The following is an 18,869-nucleotide window of genomic DNA, read 5'->3' on the forward strand; positions in this document are numbered from 1 at the left end:
ATTTGATGAGTAAAGGAAATTACACAGCCTCACAAATCTTCAATTCATTGTCAGATACTGTTGATAAAAAACACTTCCTATCCATGCACGCATTTTCCTCTTCTCCACAGATACACACTTTCCCTCTGCTGCCAGCAAAATGTAAATGTTTTCCAGGCATTAAGGTATATAAGTGCCATTAGTGGAACAGTGCTTAGCACTACAATGGTGTGCCGAGAGCAGTGGAGCAGAGATCAGTGCAGCATCTCCTGGATATCAGAGGGAGACATCCTTTGTAAATTCATCTCCTACTGTGAGACGGCTTCACAGCTGGTTAGCGACACTGGGTGTACAACTGCCCTGTTTACACGCAGTCTCCAAAGCACTCATCTTTCACCCGGTATCTTTTCCCTGCATCCTCTCCATCACCTCGCTCTCTCTTTCAGCTCTAATCACAGCCTGCTGTGGCTTTCTTAGCCATCAGTAAATGCATACAGATATAAACTTATTCAATACAAAAATGTGTGCTTACACACACACATAGGAGTACATAGAAGGGCAAGAGTAGACACCTGCAAACAACAAAATCTCTGATCCCCTAGCTTTTGAAGCCATTACAATACACAGCCTTCCAACCCCTTCTCTGATTTTTATCATTTTATACCATTGCATTACACTGATCCTTTTATACCTATTACACACACGGCTCCCCACCAAAACCCCTGATCCTCTGATACCTAGATGGGTAAACTGCTCCTCCTGCCCCTGACCTCAGCCCTTTGTAGCAATCAGACCAGACTTCCTCAGTTGCCCTGATCTTATCTAGCTATACCAATCCCACTACACAGCTCCCTTTTGTAACAGCTACAGAGCGCTGAGCCCTTTCAGACCCAGGCACTATGCCGGTGAACACAGAGCCTAAGACCTCAGCTCATCTCAGACATCATACTACACTGCCCAACAACAATGACTGCTATTTTCTGACACAGCACAGGTCAGATAGAGCCTTTCTGCTCACTGATGCATTGTTCACTCAGAATGCAGAAAACCAAAAGAATGTTTGACTCAGCCATAGAAGAGACTAATATAATTATACAGGCATACAGGTGATAATACAGATTAAAAATAAATAAATAAATAAATAAATAAAAAAACACATTTTGAGTCCTGTTATTTGTGACAGCGATCATCTTTCATTTTTAATTTTTTTAGGAAAATAAAAATCAAACAAAAATGAACTGAAGAAGACAAAAGATTTAAAAGAAAATCTATTAGTGAATGAGCTTTAGCACTATTCCACAGAGACTAATTATACAGTAATGCCATTGTAAAATTATATTGATCTCAAGGGATGTATTTGGTCTTAAAGAATTACTCCAATCTTACTGTTGTTTAAAACAACCAATTTTTAACTGTTAGATTCATAATCATTAAAAGACACACAGCTTCAAGTTAGAAATGTTACAGGAAGCAAATGTTTATCCTTCAAAGTTTCACAGTTGTTTCTTCTATACAGCAATCCATTTGAATTTTTTACGTCTAATTTATGTCGTGCAAATTGAACCAATATACCTTTACTGCTGAGAGAGGATGCTGGTGGATACTGGGGGAGCCCAAGACTGGAGATGACCCACAACATTTCCCATAGGAGGTAATTGTGGAGTCAAGGGGTAACAGATGTCATATGACTCTCATTGAACCACTATAAAAAGGTGAGAAAATATATTTAGACACTTTAATTTCAATTACTGCGCTAAATACGGAAAATAAGATTTTTTGAAAAACGATGGACTCAGCTATAAAGATACTGCGTCTTCAGTTCTTTAAAATGTAAATAACTATTTTTAAAAATAAATCAGAAGTACAAACAAAAGAGCCATGTGTCTGAAATCGCTGCAGGAACCCTTCGCTTTACATGAGACTGAGTGTTGCGGTACAAAATATAAACTTTATGGTCAAAGCTAAAAACTATTTGTTTCAGCCATCGTTTTTTTTTTCATCCCCAGTGAGTGCCATAAATGTAAACGCAGAACCAAAACCATGGCTAGAAATGTGTTAAATCTGTCACGCTATTAGTGAAACTGCAGTTCACATACGCATTAGGGAGGCGTTCCCTTATTTCTCCCAGTCACCGTGCCTCTATTTCTCCATTACAACCTTTCCCTTAAAACAAAAGAACAAAAAACATAAGCGTTTTCCCTAACAGCACAGTTCATGTATTCCAGAGCCGCTGGACTGCAAAATACTTGAAGAATGTAACAGGAGAGCCTGTATCTTATCATTACTAATACCTACTCGTTTTTGCGTGCGTCGTTAACAACCGACGAGAAGGCAGTTCCAGTGACCAACACGTCTTAGCTAGGCACCGCCTTCGCGCTACAAAGTAACCAATCATCTGTCGGCATACTCAGCTCCTTGGATTCTTCTACCAATCAACTCGGTGTTCACATGAAAGTAACCCCCTTCAACTTCCTAGCGGGAAGCAGCTATCGGGGACGGTAATAGGACTGCAGGAATTAAGAGTAAAGATCCCTTTTCATGGTATTTATTGCTTTTGAGCTATTTTTTGCAGCATGTTGCACACAATAGACATGAAGCCGACTAATACCTTGGTGAGACCGAAGGTTTTACGTTATGATATGCCCTTAGTGTTTCGCAGGTGTAACATAAAGCTAGGTTTGGCTAGCGGTGCAGCTACTAAAACAGTAAAACAGCTGTTTTTGACAGCTGTCAGTGACCTGACACCCTCGCAGGTCGCGTTGTCACAACTTTGTGCAGAAGCATGTGTTGATCAGATTCTCTTCCCCTCTTCAAAGATGAGACTGTCCCGAGCAGAATATAAAGAGATAGTGCGATGGACTGAAAAACTGAGACCTACACGCCGATGCATGAAGATACTGAAGGACAAGTTTCCAAGGTGAGTGTGTACACACACTGGATTGCATTCAGTGTGTGTTTCCGTTGCATTTGCCAATTGACTGTTACTGTACTCCAAGTGCATATTAATGTCTGACATAGAAAGTAAACACCAAACTGCTGCGTATGAGCATCAGTTACCACACATTATAAAACAATGAGTCAAGACCAAAAGAAGCCCAAACAAGATGTCTTTGGATTATTGGAAATTAATTAATGTATCAGAAAGCTTGTTAATTTAAATTATATTGTTATCATCTGAGTACAGCTCCCCATAGCCAAGTAATCCCCCTCCCCCCTCAGTTTTATCTCCTATTTTTCAGCATTTGTGATCCTATTTAATTCACTTGTTAAGATCACTAATTAATTCCACACAGGTTTCTGTATTGGCTTCCACCACAGCATTAGCCAGCGTTTTGCCATGCAGGTCCTGCACATCCAGAAATCGAAGAGAGAGGTTAATGGTTGTATTTGCCTTTCTCCTTGACACTGAAGGCCCTCCTGTTATTGACTGTAACATGTGTAATCCCCCAAGGCCTCCAGGACAGCATGGCTGATCCCGTCGAGGTCACTTACAAAGTCGCATGTATTTGGAGCTTCCTACTTCCATTGTGCCCTAATCACCAATCTAGAAGAAGGTATCAGGTCCCCAAAGGGGATGCCATGGAGTTTCAGTTTGCCTTTGTTCTCACTGTCAGCATTTTACGGAATATGTCATGCATATAAAATGCATCCAATATTGCTCATGTTTAAGCACTGAAACACTGAAGTCTGTCTAGCGTTTATTTCTTTTTTGTATTCTCACTCAAACTGCCTTTAACAAACATACCAAATGCCATCTTTTGTACTGGAGTGTAATAATTAAATGAAAACACTGCACCGTTTTCATTCCAGTAATTCTTCACAGTCTTCCTCTCCCAGAGGTGCTTGCTCTTTTGTTTAGTCTTGCTGGTTATTATTTTTACGTTCACTATAACCAATCTCGGGGAGGCCCTTGCTCTTTAAATCCCTGAGTCTCGTCACTGGGCCTGACAGACAGGCACGGCAGCAGTGTTTTCACAGTCTGCGAAATTATTCTGGTTGTCCAATCAGCTGAGCTGGGCTCTGGAGGGTTAGTGATTGGACTGGCAGGAAATCAGGCTCTTAAGACATAACATATCGACTAGGCCATCCATCATCTCTTAGCATGCGCTCAGGCACAGCAGTCAGCCACCCCCACCCCACACACCCCCTGTCCCCTTAGACTGTGTGGGAGCCCTGCCATTGCGTAAATATTGGCCAGGCTGGGCCTGGCAGTGGTTGGGTTGGAGGGGGTTTGGGGCTTTATTGTGGACAGGCTTGGACTAAGGGGATGGGCAAGAGAATTGGTTATTACAGTCAGGAGAATAGACAGTTGCATTGATACCAAATCATTTTGCAATATACTATACCTGTTTTCCAGGGGATGGAAACTGTTGAATAAATTGTAAATTCATGTGTTGTTTACAAGTATAATAGCAGAGGCATGAAGTTTATTTAGATAGTGATATTATTTTGCTACCCTGTAATTGTATTTTATTCAGGGTTTCTCTTTGGCCAACATAGCCAGAGCCAGCACTGTAATAAATATATATATTTTCAAACCTCATTTTGTTAATTGCAATATTATTTACTCAGTTAAAATCAATATTGAGTAGAAATGGCATGAAATGCACATATTTCTGTCAAAGAAAGTAGCACAGTCAGTGCCTTAATTGTATGCATGTAGTTAACCACTAAAGGCTGACTTTGAGTCAGTAAACACCATATAGTTTTCTTTTATGCTACATTAATCTGATTTATCCAATAAGTATATGAAAATACTTCACAGGTGAGCGTAAAGGCATCCTACTGATGTAATATATTTAGGTCTAGAGAGTTATTAGTTACTGACTTTAGGTGAAATCATAAATGATTTGATGGTCCTCTGTGGTCATTTTACAGTTCTGCTCTGGCTGAATTAATTTTTGTATGTAATTAAAGTTAAAATGTATTAATAAAAGGAGTTGATATAAAAAAGATCTTTCATCATATATTATAGCTACAGATCTACAGTAGATAGATGTTGACTAGGTTGAAAAAATCTTTATTTGTTAAATTTCTTACAGTTCTTTCCCCTTTAGTTGTTTTTTTTTTTTTTTAATTCTGTTAAAATAATCATTACCCCAAAGGATCTGAATGCTGTATAGAGTTCAAAATCATTTCATAGTCATTGCTTTTGATTGGGAACTTAAATGGAAGAGAATTTAAACTTGGAACAAAAAGATTGTTATAGGCCATTTCAAGGTAATTTCCACAGAGAGTCTGTCGCTCTTTTGGTTGTATTATGAAAAGCGTTTGTGGGAGGAGAGAGGGAGTGTCCTATAGACAGACAGAAAGAGAAAGATTGTGATGTGGAGTCCCTCATCTGTAACGGCTGCATAACACAGATGTTGGGAGTCATCTGTCAGCCTGGCCTCTCTTGCTGGGCCCGAGCTGCTCTGGGGGGAAAAGAATTGGACACGGTGCTGTCACTTTTTACCCCCACTCACAATGGAGGGACATGCAAATATCAACCCCCGTTCTTGCCCTCTCTTCTTTGCCCTCCTCTTAGCCAGTCGTGGTGTCCTGTCTACTATCTGGACTGTGGCTAGGCAGAAAAGGGGGATGGGGGGCCGATCGCAGGCTGGTGTGGGGGGAAATGTGACATCAGTCCCATCAGGTCCTTCTCTTGCCACATATTAGAATTGGAAATGATGGGCTGCTCTCTCAGGCCTTGCCTGTCTTCCCATGGGTCTAGAGGGGACCCCAGTCCTTCTACCACTTGTCCCCCGAGAGAGTTGGTGCAAGAAGGGCAAGATAAAGAGGGAGGGAATGTGAGAGTCCTCTGTGTCCTTCTGTGCTATATTATGAATGAATTGGGATGTAATGATTACCCCCCTCTTTAAAATGCCATTCGGCTCCTTATATGGCTTTCACAGTGATGAAAGTAAAAGAATGAGCAAAAAGGGGCAGATGCGGCTGATTTGCAAAAAAGGAAAGCTTAAACAGTAAAGTGTGAAGCATCTTTCCCCACTAAACACAATCAGCACCTCTCTTTTATTCACACATGCACACACACATACACACACGCACAGACACAGTTCCCTGGTGAGGAGTCCCTGAACGTTTTTTGAATCGGGCCCTAATGTGCCGTTTTCATCAGCACTGAGGCGGGCTGCAATATGGTGCTGGAGCTCGCTCTGGGAATATGAATGTTGATTAAGCATGCGTTCAGCCTTTTGAAATTCTGAAGAAGTGTCAGAATAATGGATGTTGAGCAAATGTCAAGCATTTGTTAATTTCTCTGTTATTTGGGGTTTATCTAGCATGATCTTTGGAAGGAAAGCGCAGGGCAGGGTTGTTGTGGCATGTGCCATTGATATGATGATTTCTTGGCTACACTTTGTTTTTGATGGTAATATCTCAGCTCAGCATGAAGCTCAGGGAATTGCTCATTGATTATTTATTGTAGTCATATTGTTTACCTCTTTACATGGCGGTTAAAGTTAAGGATTTGATAACAGGTATAATATGGTGGAGAAAAAAACATTAAATATCACTTTTTTTTTCCCAGTGTGTGGTATTTATTATTTGTTCACAGCTTTCAAGGGCTCATTGCCCACATTTTAGGTATATCAAAGTCTTGGCATATATGTATTAAATTCCTGGCTTGTTTCTCAGTTTTAACTTTGATTTTTGTGATTGTCCCTGTGGAATCAACTGATTTTCTCTTTCCAGCTGCTGTGCTGTGAAGGTAGAACTCCACAAGTATTTTGTAGGCTGGAAGTGGCAATGACATTACCCAGAGACTGATCAAGTGCAGAGCCTGTGGGGCCAGCCCCGACAGCTTCCAGTGCATGGCCTCACACTTCTGGCTGCCCATATTGAACAAAACACAAACTGGCAGTTGGGGCTTAGGGGTTCAACCCTTGAAGGCTGGCTAAATAATTCCACGCCTTTATGTGGTTAGATGAGCACTGGAAGGGTGAAGGGATGAATGAAGTGTTAGCAGAGAGAAGGTGTGGAAAGAAGAGAAGCTGAGTGTACAACTTCATGTCAGGCTAAAGAGTTCATGAATAATAGATGTAATCAATTACTTGATTAGGAAGCAAAGGAATGAATACTTCCTTCTCATATCAGAGGGATGTTGTCCAAGCACATTCCATAGAGTGCAAAGCCTTTTTGGCTCATTGGTCTAAAAACAAAGAGGTAAGCAGCTTGTTTTTGAGTTAGGCCTGATAGAAATTACATGGTCCCATATCGTGAAGGTTAAAAACTGCATTTACTGGAGCGATAGACTGAGTAGGTCAATATTAGTAGAGTAAAACTATTGACATGGTACTCTAAGAATAAGATCAGCATCTGCTGTACTGTATGCTAGTGTCAGTAGTAGTGTTGTCACTGAACCCCCCCCAAAAAACATATGTACTCTGAGAGAAACCTACAGTTCAGCTGGGCAGTTATATCAGAGTCTCTAGCCTGGGGTTCTCTTTGCATACTGGAATCAATTGCAGACGAAGAATGAAACAAAATTGCCCAGAATGGTACAAGTTCCCCAGCTGCGCTTGGGGGAATAGGCAATTGGTCAGTGTAATGTGTTTCTTTGCCAGACCAGTGGACACTCGCCACTTGACGTATAGCATGAACCTCATTTTCTGTTTTCCATGAGAGCTTGCAGAAGCAGCAGTGACAGTAATTATGCTTTAACAATGGCAAAATACTATAGTTATAGCACGTCTTTGCACAGACGGAGTGGTGAAGATCCCTTGCTTTCAGGAGGAATCACAATTAGAGTGGTGATTGTAAAGGTTTTCTTGCTCTTTTTACCGCCATTATATAACAGCTCTGACAACTCAGGGCACCTCAACAGACAGAAATTTTAAAGATTGTAATAAAGTAAAGGAAGCTCAGTAGGGGTCATATTGTGCCTCTGCTAAAACCATTTCTGTCCATGGTCCCCTACAGCCTTGTAGGTTTGTATGGCCTGCTGCGGTAAGATTGTTGGGGGTGGGGGTTTGTTCACAGTACAAACTGGTGAGTCTTCCTTCAGATGGAGAAATATCTTGAAAATATTGTTTAAAAGTGACAAAAAAATTGCACAAAAATTTCTATAGCTTTCTAAAATGCAACAGTCATTATGTTAATTGTGCTTAAAAGAAAAAAAAAAGCCTTTATACTTGTTTTTGCAGAACAAAAATTGCAAATATTTAAACTCTAAACACGTGCGCTCATTGTGCAAGTATTTGTTTGAAGCTAAATGACACACTGAGATTTGTGTTTGTTTCTATCCGTTGTCAGAATATATCACATTTATACATTAATGTATAAAGATTTTTTTTTTCAACTCATTTGTTTGGCTGCTGATGACGCTAGGCTTAGCTGAGAAACAGATGTTAGCATTTTGCCTATCAGCATGTGTAATTAACAACATTTGCATATCCAGCGTTTTAGCCCGTATTCAGCTGTATAAAATACTGATCTATAGCAAAGTAAGTGCTTCATATAGTATTGTCAGCACTCTTGTCTGAATGAGGTGTTTTGATGGTAAATAAACCTAAATATGTGAAAAAATAATGGAATTAAACTTCAATAATAATGTAATGTAGTATAGGTGTAGAATTTAAACTAAGCCTTATCCTCTCAGATTTCCTTGCACAAAATATTTCTTCCATGTCATTCCCTTCTGAAAATTGTTTCATCGCCAGCAGTAAAAATATGTGCTATTAGACAGTTCCATGCCCTGAAGAGTCACACCATTCAACACACTCTGCATGCAGATCCACCAAATGCTAAATACTGTCGCAGCATATGATACCAATGCCATTAGCCAGGTGGCTTTCATTACCCAAATTACAGCTATTGTTTATAATTAATTATTTGTAAATAGGAAGTTTCCAAATATAATTGATAGTTTGAATTTCCCTCATCTCCTATTAATTAGGTTGATGGGAATTTCAAGGCTTTTCACTGTGTTCGTGTTTAAGGCAATGATACAGCCTGAATGCACAAGAAAATAAGTTAATGCAGCACTCAAACTTGAATTTATCAGATTCACAGCCACTGGGTAACCTAGCTTAATAGAGCCTGAAGTACTGACCAGACAGCCATACCAGTTCAGTGACAAAGTGAAAGTCCCTAATTGTTTTTAATTTAATCTGCTGCTTTACTATTTTGGGTGCCAGTGCATATTAATGCTCTGTCTTATGTTGTAAGGAAGGGTAATTAGGTTGAGAGTGAATGATTCCCTAACCACTCTTCTGTCTCCCAACCTTCTGTTTCCCCATGTTCTAAATTATATCCGAAAGGGCAGATTTTTTATTTTCTGCTTTTTACATAAAAGCCACTGTAAGTGTGCACTGCAGTGTCACAGACTCTTGTCCGTGGCTCTTCAAATTATATTTTGTGTGTTCTTTGTTTGATGAGATTGATTTTTTTTTTTTAAGTAAGTGAAACAGCGATCAATGAACCCATATGTTGACCTTGGCAAGTGCATTAAAAAATAGCTTTCTTTATTTACACAATTCACAAAGGGCTCACGACTTCCTAGCTTTAGTCACAGAACTGTTTTAGGCTTCACTTTAGGAAGACAAGTGTCTAATATATGTTATTTTAAATATTCGTAGTCATTGTCAGTTACAACCACATCACCAAGAGATATTTAAATATTAGAAAAGGTGGAAAACCTTGTTACCTTATCTTATTTTAAAAAAATGTTCAAAGCTGTTTTATCATATCCTAACATTTCCATGTGTTGCATATTGACACTTAGCATTTGGCTGTGCGTATCATGTGTGCAATTCATAATAAAATGCAAGCTACAGGATTTGTTTAAGGCTAACAAAATACAGTCAGAAATGCAGCTGGTTTTAGAATAGTTAACAAATTGGGTTCATTTTTATAACCACTGAGACAGGACAGAGTTTCACAAACGCTTGTACTGTGTGGCAATGGGATACATGAATTATAGTAAAAATGTAATACTCCTGTTCAGTAGGCAGATCAAATCCTCGTTGTAAGACGGCAATTGGCTACATATTTTAGCATAAGGTGAGCTTACTGCGCCCAAGAGAGGACAGGCTGGATATACATTAATGTAAAGTCTGCAATAACTTATTGTTAATGTCTGTTAAATAAAAAAAGGGGGATTATAGCAGCATAAAACTTGACAGACTCTATAAAATGCAAACAAGTCTTGGTTTTAATCCAGATATCTGCATTCAGCTCTTCATTTTGCCCCTTTTTAATGTTTTTCCTTTTTTTTTTTCTTTTTAAACTATTTCTTCACATCTCTCAATAGTTTAGTTCGAGTCTTGTTTTTGTGTCAATCTGCTTGAGGTAAAAATGAAAATACAAGTCCCCAAAGTTCTTAGTGTTTTTGAAACAGATATGTTTTCATAGATATTAAGCGTCGTTTATGTCCCTTTAAAGTTAACAGGCTATAGATTTAGCAATTAAGCAGTAATCATGCTCATTATAGAGAGTAATCCATTTAAAACGTAACAGATGTCTGTTCCGACAGGGGGATCATGATGGTCCCATGCCAACAATAAGGCTGTAATACTGTCGAAATGCTCAGGTGCAAGGTTGAAGTGTGGAAGAAATTTTTTCCCTCCCTTAAGTGTCCACATGTTGACAGTTGACCATTTAATGGCCAACTTAATTGCGGTGGCCCCTTCACCCCTAAGCATCATTATAAATTAATGCTGAGGGGGTAGACAATTTTTCCCCTCACACTCTGAGAACTTCCTTTGTTGTCTTCTTTACTTTTGTAACTTTGTGTGTGATGAGAATCGGGCTGCTTTAACATGTGGTGCTCGATTACACCAAAGTCTAGTATGTTTGATATGTGTGAACACTGTATACTGCCCCACGGGCATGGTACGATGATTTGTGTCCTGCTTCTTGATGAAGAGCCAAACTTGGGAGTGCACAAGACATACTTGAGTATTGTGTGCATCAGGTGAAAAAATCTGTATCAAGCACATGAGATGAGGTTTGAAGGATTGCACGACTGTGTGGACCGTCTTCATTTGCACACCCAAAACAAAACCACCAGTGACGTGAAATACTGCTCAACTTCAGTAAGATTTGGTGCATGTTTTATTTTGCATATGGTGGTTGGGAAATAAGCAGGGAATTGGGGGGGGGGGGTCGCAGTTGTTCTTGGACAGTGTACAAATTAATTGTACCTAATGTGGAAGTACCTTAGCTGTTCTTCAGCTACAGGATTAAAATTGTTTAAAAGTGGTGTCTAGGGATCCCAAGAGGACTTCTTTGGTTCATCATAACGGGCTGAACTATTCCAATGGTTAAGATGCTTTCTTTAAAAAATGGTCACAGACAGACATTCCAGACAGAAATCAGGATTTGACATTCTTCTGGCTTTGTTTGCATGTCACAAGGGTATTTTACGGTTTCTAGTGATTGATGTCGGTGTCCTGTGTAGACTCAATATTTTAATGCAGATTGGAAGCTTCAGCTTCTCATGAGTATTTACATACCATTCCCAGGTGACTTGTAATGAAAAGTCCATTAAATTTAACAATCAAGTGTACTGAGTGCAGTATATGGAGACATAAAACCACTTGTGAAAATTACGGAGCAGTTTGTGGGTGTGTGTGTATGAGAGCACACATGTTTCTTTTTCTTTTTTTTGTGATATGCAAGCTGAAGATGTGCACAGTCCAACTCCAATAATTTGTGTCACTCATTTAAATATCTGTAACTCTAAGGACACAATGGCAGCTAAGGTGGGTATCGAATGGGCTGCAAGTCCCTGTTGGAACTGTCTGTTTTCCGGGTTTGCCTCTTTGCCAGGTGTTTGACATTGACTGGAGCTGGAGATAAATGTAGCTTATGGCAACCCATGGAATTGACTGACTCTCGGGAGTCACATATAGTGAAAGTTTCCATTTCAAAGCCCATCCGTTGCAGTGGGAATGATATAGAACGGTCCATATGCTATCAAAGAAAGTACTTTTTTTCTTATGCGTGTCTACATGTTGTCATACACAAAAAAAGACACTCACAGTAGTCATCCACTTTGCAGATTAAAGTAAAAAGCATACACTTGGGTCAACATGTTTCTTGGAGAAGAAGAAGATTTTCATAAAAAATGTTTTTACACCACAACAATGGATTCACAATAAGACAATCCAGATATGATTGTGTAGCATTTCAGCTTTAATTTCATGGGTTTACCTAAAGTATTATATAGGAATTACATCCACCATTTCCACAATTGGTCATTTTTCACAAGCTCAGAAATTTAGCATTTGGTTATGTCCAACTGTTTCAGCTTCCACATATTTATAGTCATGCTAGTTTATCCACTTACTTTTAAACCTATGAAAACTATGACTGTAATTGCTACTGAATACCACGCTTTACTCACTAGTTAAATATTGAACTGTGTCAATTATTTGCATAGATATAAATTTCTCTTCAATTTTGTTATCTTTAGGTTGGTTGGAGTTTTCTTGCCATCGTGTTACTTTATAATAGCAGACTCTGCACTTGAATTAAGATTAGTTTAGCACTTTCCTGGAGAGACAAAGGATAGAGGAAGATGCTACGTATTAATGACTAAATGAAAAAAAACAAAAATGAGCTATATTTTTCTCATCTTTCATACCCCACACAGCCTCCCTTTTTCTTCTTCCCCCACACCATCGTAGCAGGAATCCTTTTGTCAGAGGTGTTCATCTGGAACAACTTTGCCACACTTGTTTTCATGTTCTTTTAGATTACAGGGCAGCTGGCCCCAGCTTTGAAGCTCCCTTCTCCCTTTGTCTCTGTGCAATGCACTCTGGTAATTAACTTTGTCCTTCTTTTATTTGTTCCAGTCACTCGCAGTCCACTCTTCTGAGCATCTTCTCCCTGGAGTACCAGGTTAGAAGTTTTCTTCCTTTGTGAGCCCTGACAGGTGCCTAATTGAATGATGAATGTCCCTTTATTTCTTTGTAATTGAACTGCCAGCTTTCTGATTGGTTTGGAGGATGCCCCCCCCTCACCATACCCCCGTTTATTTCGCCCCACACCACCACCCCCTCCTCCTTCTCACGTTCACGTTGAGGGCCTTTGCCTGCCTGAGCCTCAGTGGATGTCTGCCAAGCCTTCCCATCCATCTGTCTAATAACATCTAGCCCCTGCTTATTTGGTGGACCTGTAATAAATTATGCTAAACCATTATTATTCTGACAATAATAATTTCCCCGTGTAGTGCGGCTGTGTGTGCTAAATGTTTGCTGACTCGCACTGTCACTGCTGCTTTCCACGGCTGACAGTGGATGATGATAAATGGCCACTGCCGCCAGTGGCAGAAGGCAGCACAAGCAGAAAATGGAGTCATTTATCATCCCACTGACAGGTGTCAGTCACACTGCCCGTCTCTGTGGAATTACATTTTTTTGTGTGTAGTAGTTTTTAAATAAGTTGTTTTTAACCAGTGCTCTTCCGCTATATCCCCTGTTCTCCTTCTTCTCGGCAACGATGGCAATTGAATTGCATAGAAATGTCAGGGTGTGAAATGTGGAATAATGTCATTGTTTGATCAAAAAAGGGGAAATGAATACAGGGTTTGAATCAAGAAGGTAGATGGAGATAGCTGGTTTGAATGAGAGTGCCTTGGCACAGTTTGACCCTTACCAATATCATTGAAATTAAATTGCTGCTGCAATTGTTCATAAAGAATAGAGCATGGAAGAGAAGCCAAGGGTGAACAAGTTAGCATTTTAGTCAGGTCAACCGGAAATGGAAAGCACTTTGTGCCTAAAAATAGTACTAACTTAAGAGCTGTATCTATACCTATGTGTATGTATCTGTGTGTATGTGTTAATTGTTTTAGCTATTATGATTATTATGCCATTAATCTTCAGTTTTCTTCATATTATTATTAAATTTAAAGAAATGGATCAAAAGGACATTCTCAAGACACCATGTGCCGGATGTTATTGAAAGCTACTACCAAAGGTATTGTGTTTCCGTGCTTTATATTGTTTTGTTTTCTTCTGTTTTCTTTCTAGATCGTTCTCCCTCTTTATCGTTTTCTCATCTCTCTTACTGTTTTTCTTCTTCCTTTAAATCGTTCACCGACCCCTGTGTGTGGCCTCCATGACAATTATAATCTCTTACAAACAAATCACCACCCACAGGATTCATTCCCGACCCCCACTTGCACCTGCTAGGCTAAAGCTCTGTTCTCCGTGTCAAACTGAAAGCAGGAAAGTAAATAAATAAACCAACCATTGGACATTTGCCTTACACACAGGCTTATGATGGGATGATTATCTGTAATTCAATGAGCATGGTTAAATTTAAAAAAAAAGAAAAGAAAGAAAGAAAGAACTGAAAACAGACTATACTGGGAAAAGCCTCTTTGCATATTGCAATTAGCCTTTATCTAGCTTATTAGGCCACTGTTCTGGGGAAAATAAAGCTGGATAATGCACTTCTAATCCACTTACAACAACAAACCTCCGAGATGATCTGGGTAAGATCTGAAGTGTGTTGCAGGTTTAGCTGGCGAGGGAAAAAAGGCTTTTTGGGCGGCAGGGGTTAACTAACCATCATATGCTTGTCTGGCTTCTTGGAAATTTGAAGCCCTTCAAGCAGTGCTGTTTTAACCACACGGAGCCTGCCATATGCCACCCAGGGCAAAGTCATCTGGGACATTAGCATGTCTTGGCTAGCCCGATCTAGCCCCCTTCTACCCTTCTGTCTGCCTTTGTGGGTCATGGTTTTTTTTTTCACTACTCTTGTTATTCTTTGTTATAATGAAGGTATCTGAGTGAAGCCAAGGCACAGCCTACTGCTCCTGTCCTGCTTGAATTGGCCAATGAGGTAATGGCATAACTTTTTTTTCTGTCTTTTTACTTGCCAACGAAAAACACATCTGAGTTTATCCTTTATTTTTTCTATAAATGGATAGATAGCAGTTGGCTGCAGTTTTTGATTTTCCTCCTTGTCTGTTAGTCATTATCAAAATTGGTAAAATGGTTGGCTCAATTATCAATTATTTAATGTAATTAGCGCTCGGCTCCATTAAGCAGATGTGAAAATACTTTTTCTGTTTTATTATGTAATTTTCCAAATTGCAGTTGAGGCAGAGTTGATACAAACTGCGGACAGGTGAGACTGGGGTCATTAGTTAATTCCTCTCTTTATTATTTGATCGGTTATTTTCTTTGGGAGCTCAGTGAAGAATTTGTAGTCTTGTTGATGTAGCAGCAATTGTTTATGTGCAGCTTAAATCCATATCATTCAGTGGTACAAAACTCAGGTAGGTTGGAAATTCATGCTGTAAGAAACCTGTTTCTTTCAGAATTTAAGTGATCACTTATATTTATTATATTTTAAACCTAGTTAGTAAATGTTTGCTATTTTTAGGGTAATGCCAAACTCTTGTTAAGTGTTCCAAAATATAAATCCAACTATACTATAGTCTCAATACACTACATCTTAGATGGTTACATTACTTCTTACTGAATGAATGAAAATCTTTGCATTTATTTTTTGTAAGTTCACGACATTATTCGTCTTTCAGATTATAAAGGAAGACAAAAGACCCGATAACCTTTTTTAAACATTTAAATTTGCATTTGAATTTTGATTGGCGCGTGCACTAGGCAATGAAATTCGAGGGTCTCTTAATCTAAAATCACAGTAGTTCACATGCATCAGTGGTACCTCAACGCCAACTGCCATTATTCATTCTCCGTTTAATTGACGCTTGATTTTTTTTTTTTCTTGAAAGGATCCAATTCAGCTAAGAGATAACTGTCTATGAACCATTTAACTGTCATCTTAATATGCTACTTAACATTTAAACCAAGCACTCATGGTCTCCCAGACTGCTAATTGATGTAGTTTCATGTCTTTATGAGACAATATATCTCCAACAGAGGAAAATGATTAACAGTGATGAAAACTATTCATAGATATTTTTTTGCCCTTAGAAGAAGCTCATGAAACAGAGATGGACTCAACATTCACTGTTTCTATCTTTATGGGAATTTTATGCAAATATTACTTGAATATGGCATTAGAACAGGTGCAGTTGTGCTGCACTGTGCGACCCATTTTGGTTTACAGTTTGATAAAACCAGAGTTTTAATAAAAACGAATTCTTTTTAGGCTCTGTGATTCTTAGTCACATGTTAAACTCATGAAGGTATGTGTTATGACCAGGGAATGAAGATGGACTCATGATTAATATGAAAATTAGGGAGATGCATGTACCTCAACTAATCAGGTAGTCTTTATTCAGGCTGAGCCTGCATTGGTAATGTTGCCATTTTTCATGTGTCAGCTCTGATGCAGGTTACCAAGAATCTGATTTTCTCTGGTTATTCAGGGTTTGAGGGTTTGAGTTGTGAGCCGGCCAGGAAGCACAGAGAGAAAGGATGGAAGGGAGAAAAGAAAGTGAGGGGAAATTAGAAGAATTAGAGAGAAGAAAGAAAGCTACTGTAACTGCAGGTTACAAATGCTAAGTCAGAGTCTGTACTATCAGAGGTCTTAATGAAGATGTAAACTCTTTGCTCACCCCTTAATTATTATAGACATGTTAAGCTTCTTTTTTTTTTTTTTTTTTTACTAGCTGCCTTCTTAGTGCAATATTATGGAGATGTTAACAAATACTACTGTGGGTAAAAAGACATTGTTTAGACAGAAGCATCTCTGCTCCCAGCGTTACAAGGAAGCATCACAGAAAAGATGAAACACTCCATTCTCACTGCAAGCTGAGGGCAAATTCACTTTTGGTCCCCAATTATGCTAACAAGAGGAAAAATGATCTTTGGCTGGAAGAATGTTGTTTCATAATGAGCTGGCTAGGAATGGCAAAGTCTTCAAGCAATGTTTTAATTCCCTCTATACTGAGTAAGCTGTGAATTTTAGTAGTGAATGACTTAATGCATCTTCTTTTATTCGCCGTATATTGTTTGAGCATTGGCCAAATGTAGACCTTGGAAAAATATATCTTATGCTAATGCACCCATATATATTTTTTGTCATGCTGTTCTTTATAATAACTGTTGTATTTTTTTTAATATGTTAATAAAACATTGTAATAATAACAACAATTTTAGTATGTAGGAATGTATTGCACTGATCAGAGAGACACATTCACCATCAGTCGTTCGTGCTCTCTTACCTGTCAACTTTTCTCCTTGCACTCGACCATAAACACTGCTCACCTCTAAGGTGTGTTTGTGTTCAAAGAGTGCTGCTGCCATAGGTTCTTTCCTTCCTATTAAGGACTACATTCCCACCATCCCTCAGGTGTGTCCTATTGGTTCCTATAGTTTTGCCTTGGTGATCATTCTATGATTAAAGCTCTCCATTGTCTCTTGCCTGGGCACAGTATGTGCTGCTTTTTCTTTCAAGATGAGAGACTCAGGTTGTCTGTTTGACAGAAGGAAAGGCAATTCAGCCAGGTAGCTTGGCTGTGTAATAAGCGATCTCTTGTTCCTGTGGGAAAGGTTGATGCAAAGCAATGCTTTCAAAGACCAATTTGCACGCGGATTGTCAAAAGTAAGGTCAAGGTTTTGAAACGCAATAATATAATTTAGAGCCATTACGATCATTATTATCTATGTGACATCAGCCAAAGGTAAACTGGCTGTGCAATTTCAATGTCGTAAGTCTTAGGCTCTTTAAAATATGTTTGCACTTCCAGCTGGATATATGGGATTTTTTTTCTCAAGCAATTCTTCAGAGAGGAATATAAATTCCACCATCTTTTAAGTGAATATTAATTCCTCATTGATAGTAAAGTCTGTTTTTATTTAAGCTGCTTGTCTTTTCTGTTGATTTTTTTCTTTCCTTTTATGTTTTTGTTTTTTTTGGGGTTTTTTTAATCTGTGTAAAGGTGGATCTGTCTCCTGCGCTGATGGCTCGTATCATCCTGGACAGGTTTCTTCAGGGCCAGGATGGTGGAATGCGTGAGTAACACTTTTCCATTTCTCACTCTGTCCTTTCTATCATTCTCCCCATCAGTCTTAATTGTAGCACTTTGTCTTTTTAATCCCTTTCTGTTTGAGTCCCAATTCCAGTCTAGCTGCTGTATTTTCAGCCTGTCAAACCCTAATGAGAGATAGACCACATTTAGTAGTAGCTGCATCCCAGGGCACATGACTGGCAATTAAGTACTAGGAGGACCACCCACCTCTCAACTGCAGTGTGGATCAATGGTAGCTCACCTCATCAGTGTTATTTATAACACCCCTGATTTCTTCCCTCAGCCTCCTTCATCCCCCAATGCATCCATCTATCGCTAGCATTCTCCTCTTCTCTCATTCCCTTCTCTTCCTCGCTGCCTGCTGGGGTCTGCAGAGGAAATTGAGTTGAGGGAAGACTGTGGCAGAAAAAGCAAACCATTTCTAGGTAGTGCTGATGGACACACTGTGGGAGAACAAAATTACAGACACAAATATTGTTGTTGAATGTGTCAAAGATCTTTTCCAGAAATTGTGGGAATTGTTGCCCATGTGTAGTCTGGTTAGTGTCTTTCTCCTGTCTCCTGTATTTGTCCAAAATTCCTGCATTTTACCAGTTTTAGTCACATTGTTAATTTATAACAAAAAATAAACAACTCCCCCTCCTCTCCCCTCCCATCCCCACACTCTGGAACTTCCAGTATCACACATATGCATATTATTTTAGTGGGTCTATCCCGAGGACTTTCTGTCTGTGCAGTAGTCACTACTTTGAGAGCGAATCACATGATGTCAAAAAGACGTGCTTCCAATTTAATCAAGAAAGAGATTAAAGTGGATGTGTGTTATTTTCAACTTCGCCACAGCACAGCCATTTGTCAAAGTCAAAGATGTGATTGCTTTGGACCCACCGTTATCCGCTGCCTGTCAAAATACTAGTCTGAGCTGCTTGTAGAACAGGGCATTCATCCACAAGAAGCACTATGTCTCAGATAATGG

At 39.2% G+C, this 18,869-nt stretch overlaps 1 protein-coding gene and 1 long non-coding RNA gene across 5 annotated transcripts in view; one reads left to right on the plus strand and one right to left on the minus strand.

Annotated features, from left to right (window-relative positions):
* Positions 1 to 389: 389 nt before the first annotated feature.
* LOC102297758 lies at positions 390 to 2,342 on the minus strand. The gene is made up of 3 exons (XR_001337026.2): positions 2,275 to 2,342; positions 2,076 to 2,142; positions 390 to 1,681 (listed from the first exon to the last, which is right to left on the minus strand). It is a non-coding gene; the product is annotated as an uncharacterized LOC102297758 (long non-coding RNA).
* A 39-nt stretch (positions 2,343 to 2,381) lies between these two features.
* cdin1 (CDAN1 interacting nuclease 1) overlaps positions 2,382 to 18,869 on the plus strand; it is a 51,018-nt gene continuing 34,530 nt past the window's right edge. The window contains exons 1-6 of one of the 4 annotated variants that reach the window (XM_014340187.2): positions 2,382 to 2,501; positions 2,796 to 2,896; positions 12,780 to 12,825; positions 13,841 to 13,905; positions 14,715 to 14,775; positions 17,804 to 17,876. In XM_014340187.2, coding sequence (XP_014195673.1) covers positions 2,796 to 2,896; positions 12,780 to 12,825; positions 13,841 to 13,905; positions 14,715 to 14,775; positions 17,804 to 17,876 — 346 coding nt within the window. In that variant the 5' untranslated portion in view covers positions 2,382 to 2,501. Of the gene's footprint in view, positions 2,592 to 2,611; positions 2,897 to 12,779; positions 12,826 to 13,840; positions 13,906 to 14,714; positions 14,776 to 17,803; positions 17,877 to 18,869 lie in introns of those variants that run through there. The other 3 variants (XM_005942645.3, XM_042222629.1, XM_042222628.1) reach the window with 3 other exon arrangements.

Source organism: Haplochromis burtoni, unplaced genomic scaffold, assembly GCF_018398535.1.
Source record: "Haplochromis burtoni strain Fernald_Lab_line unplaced genomic scaffold, NCSU_Asbu1 Contig_89, whole genome shotgun sequence".
NCBI lineage: Eukaryota > Metazoa > Chordata > Actinopteri > Cichliformes > Cichlidae > Haplochromis > Haplochromis burtoni.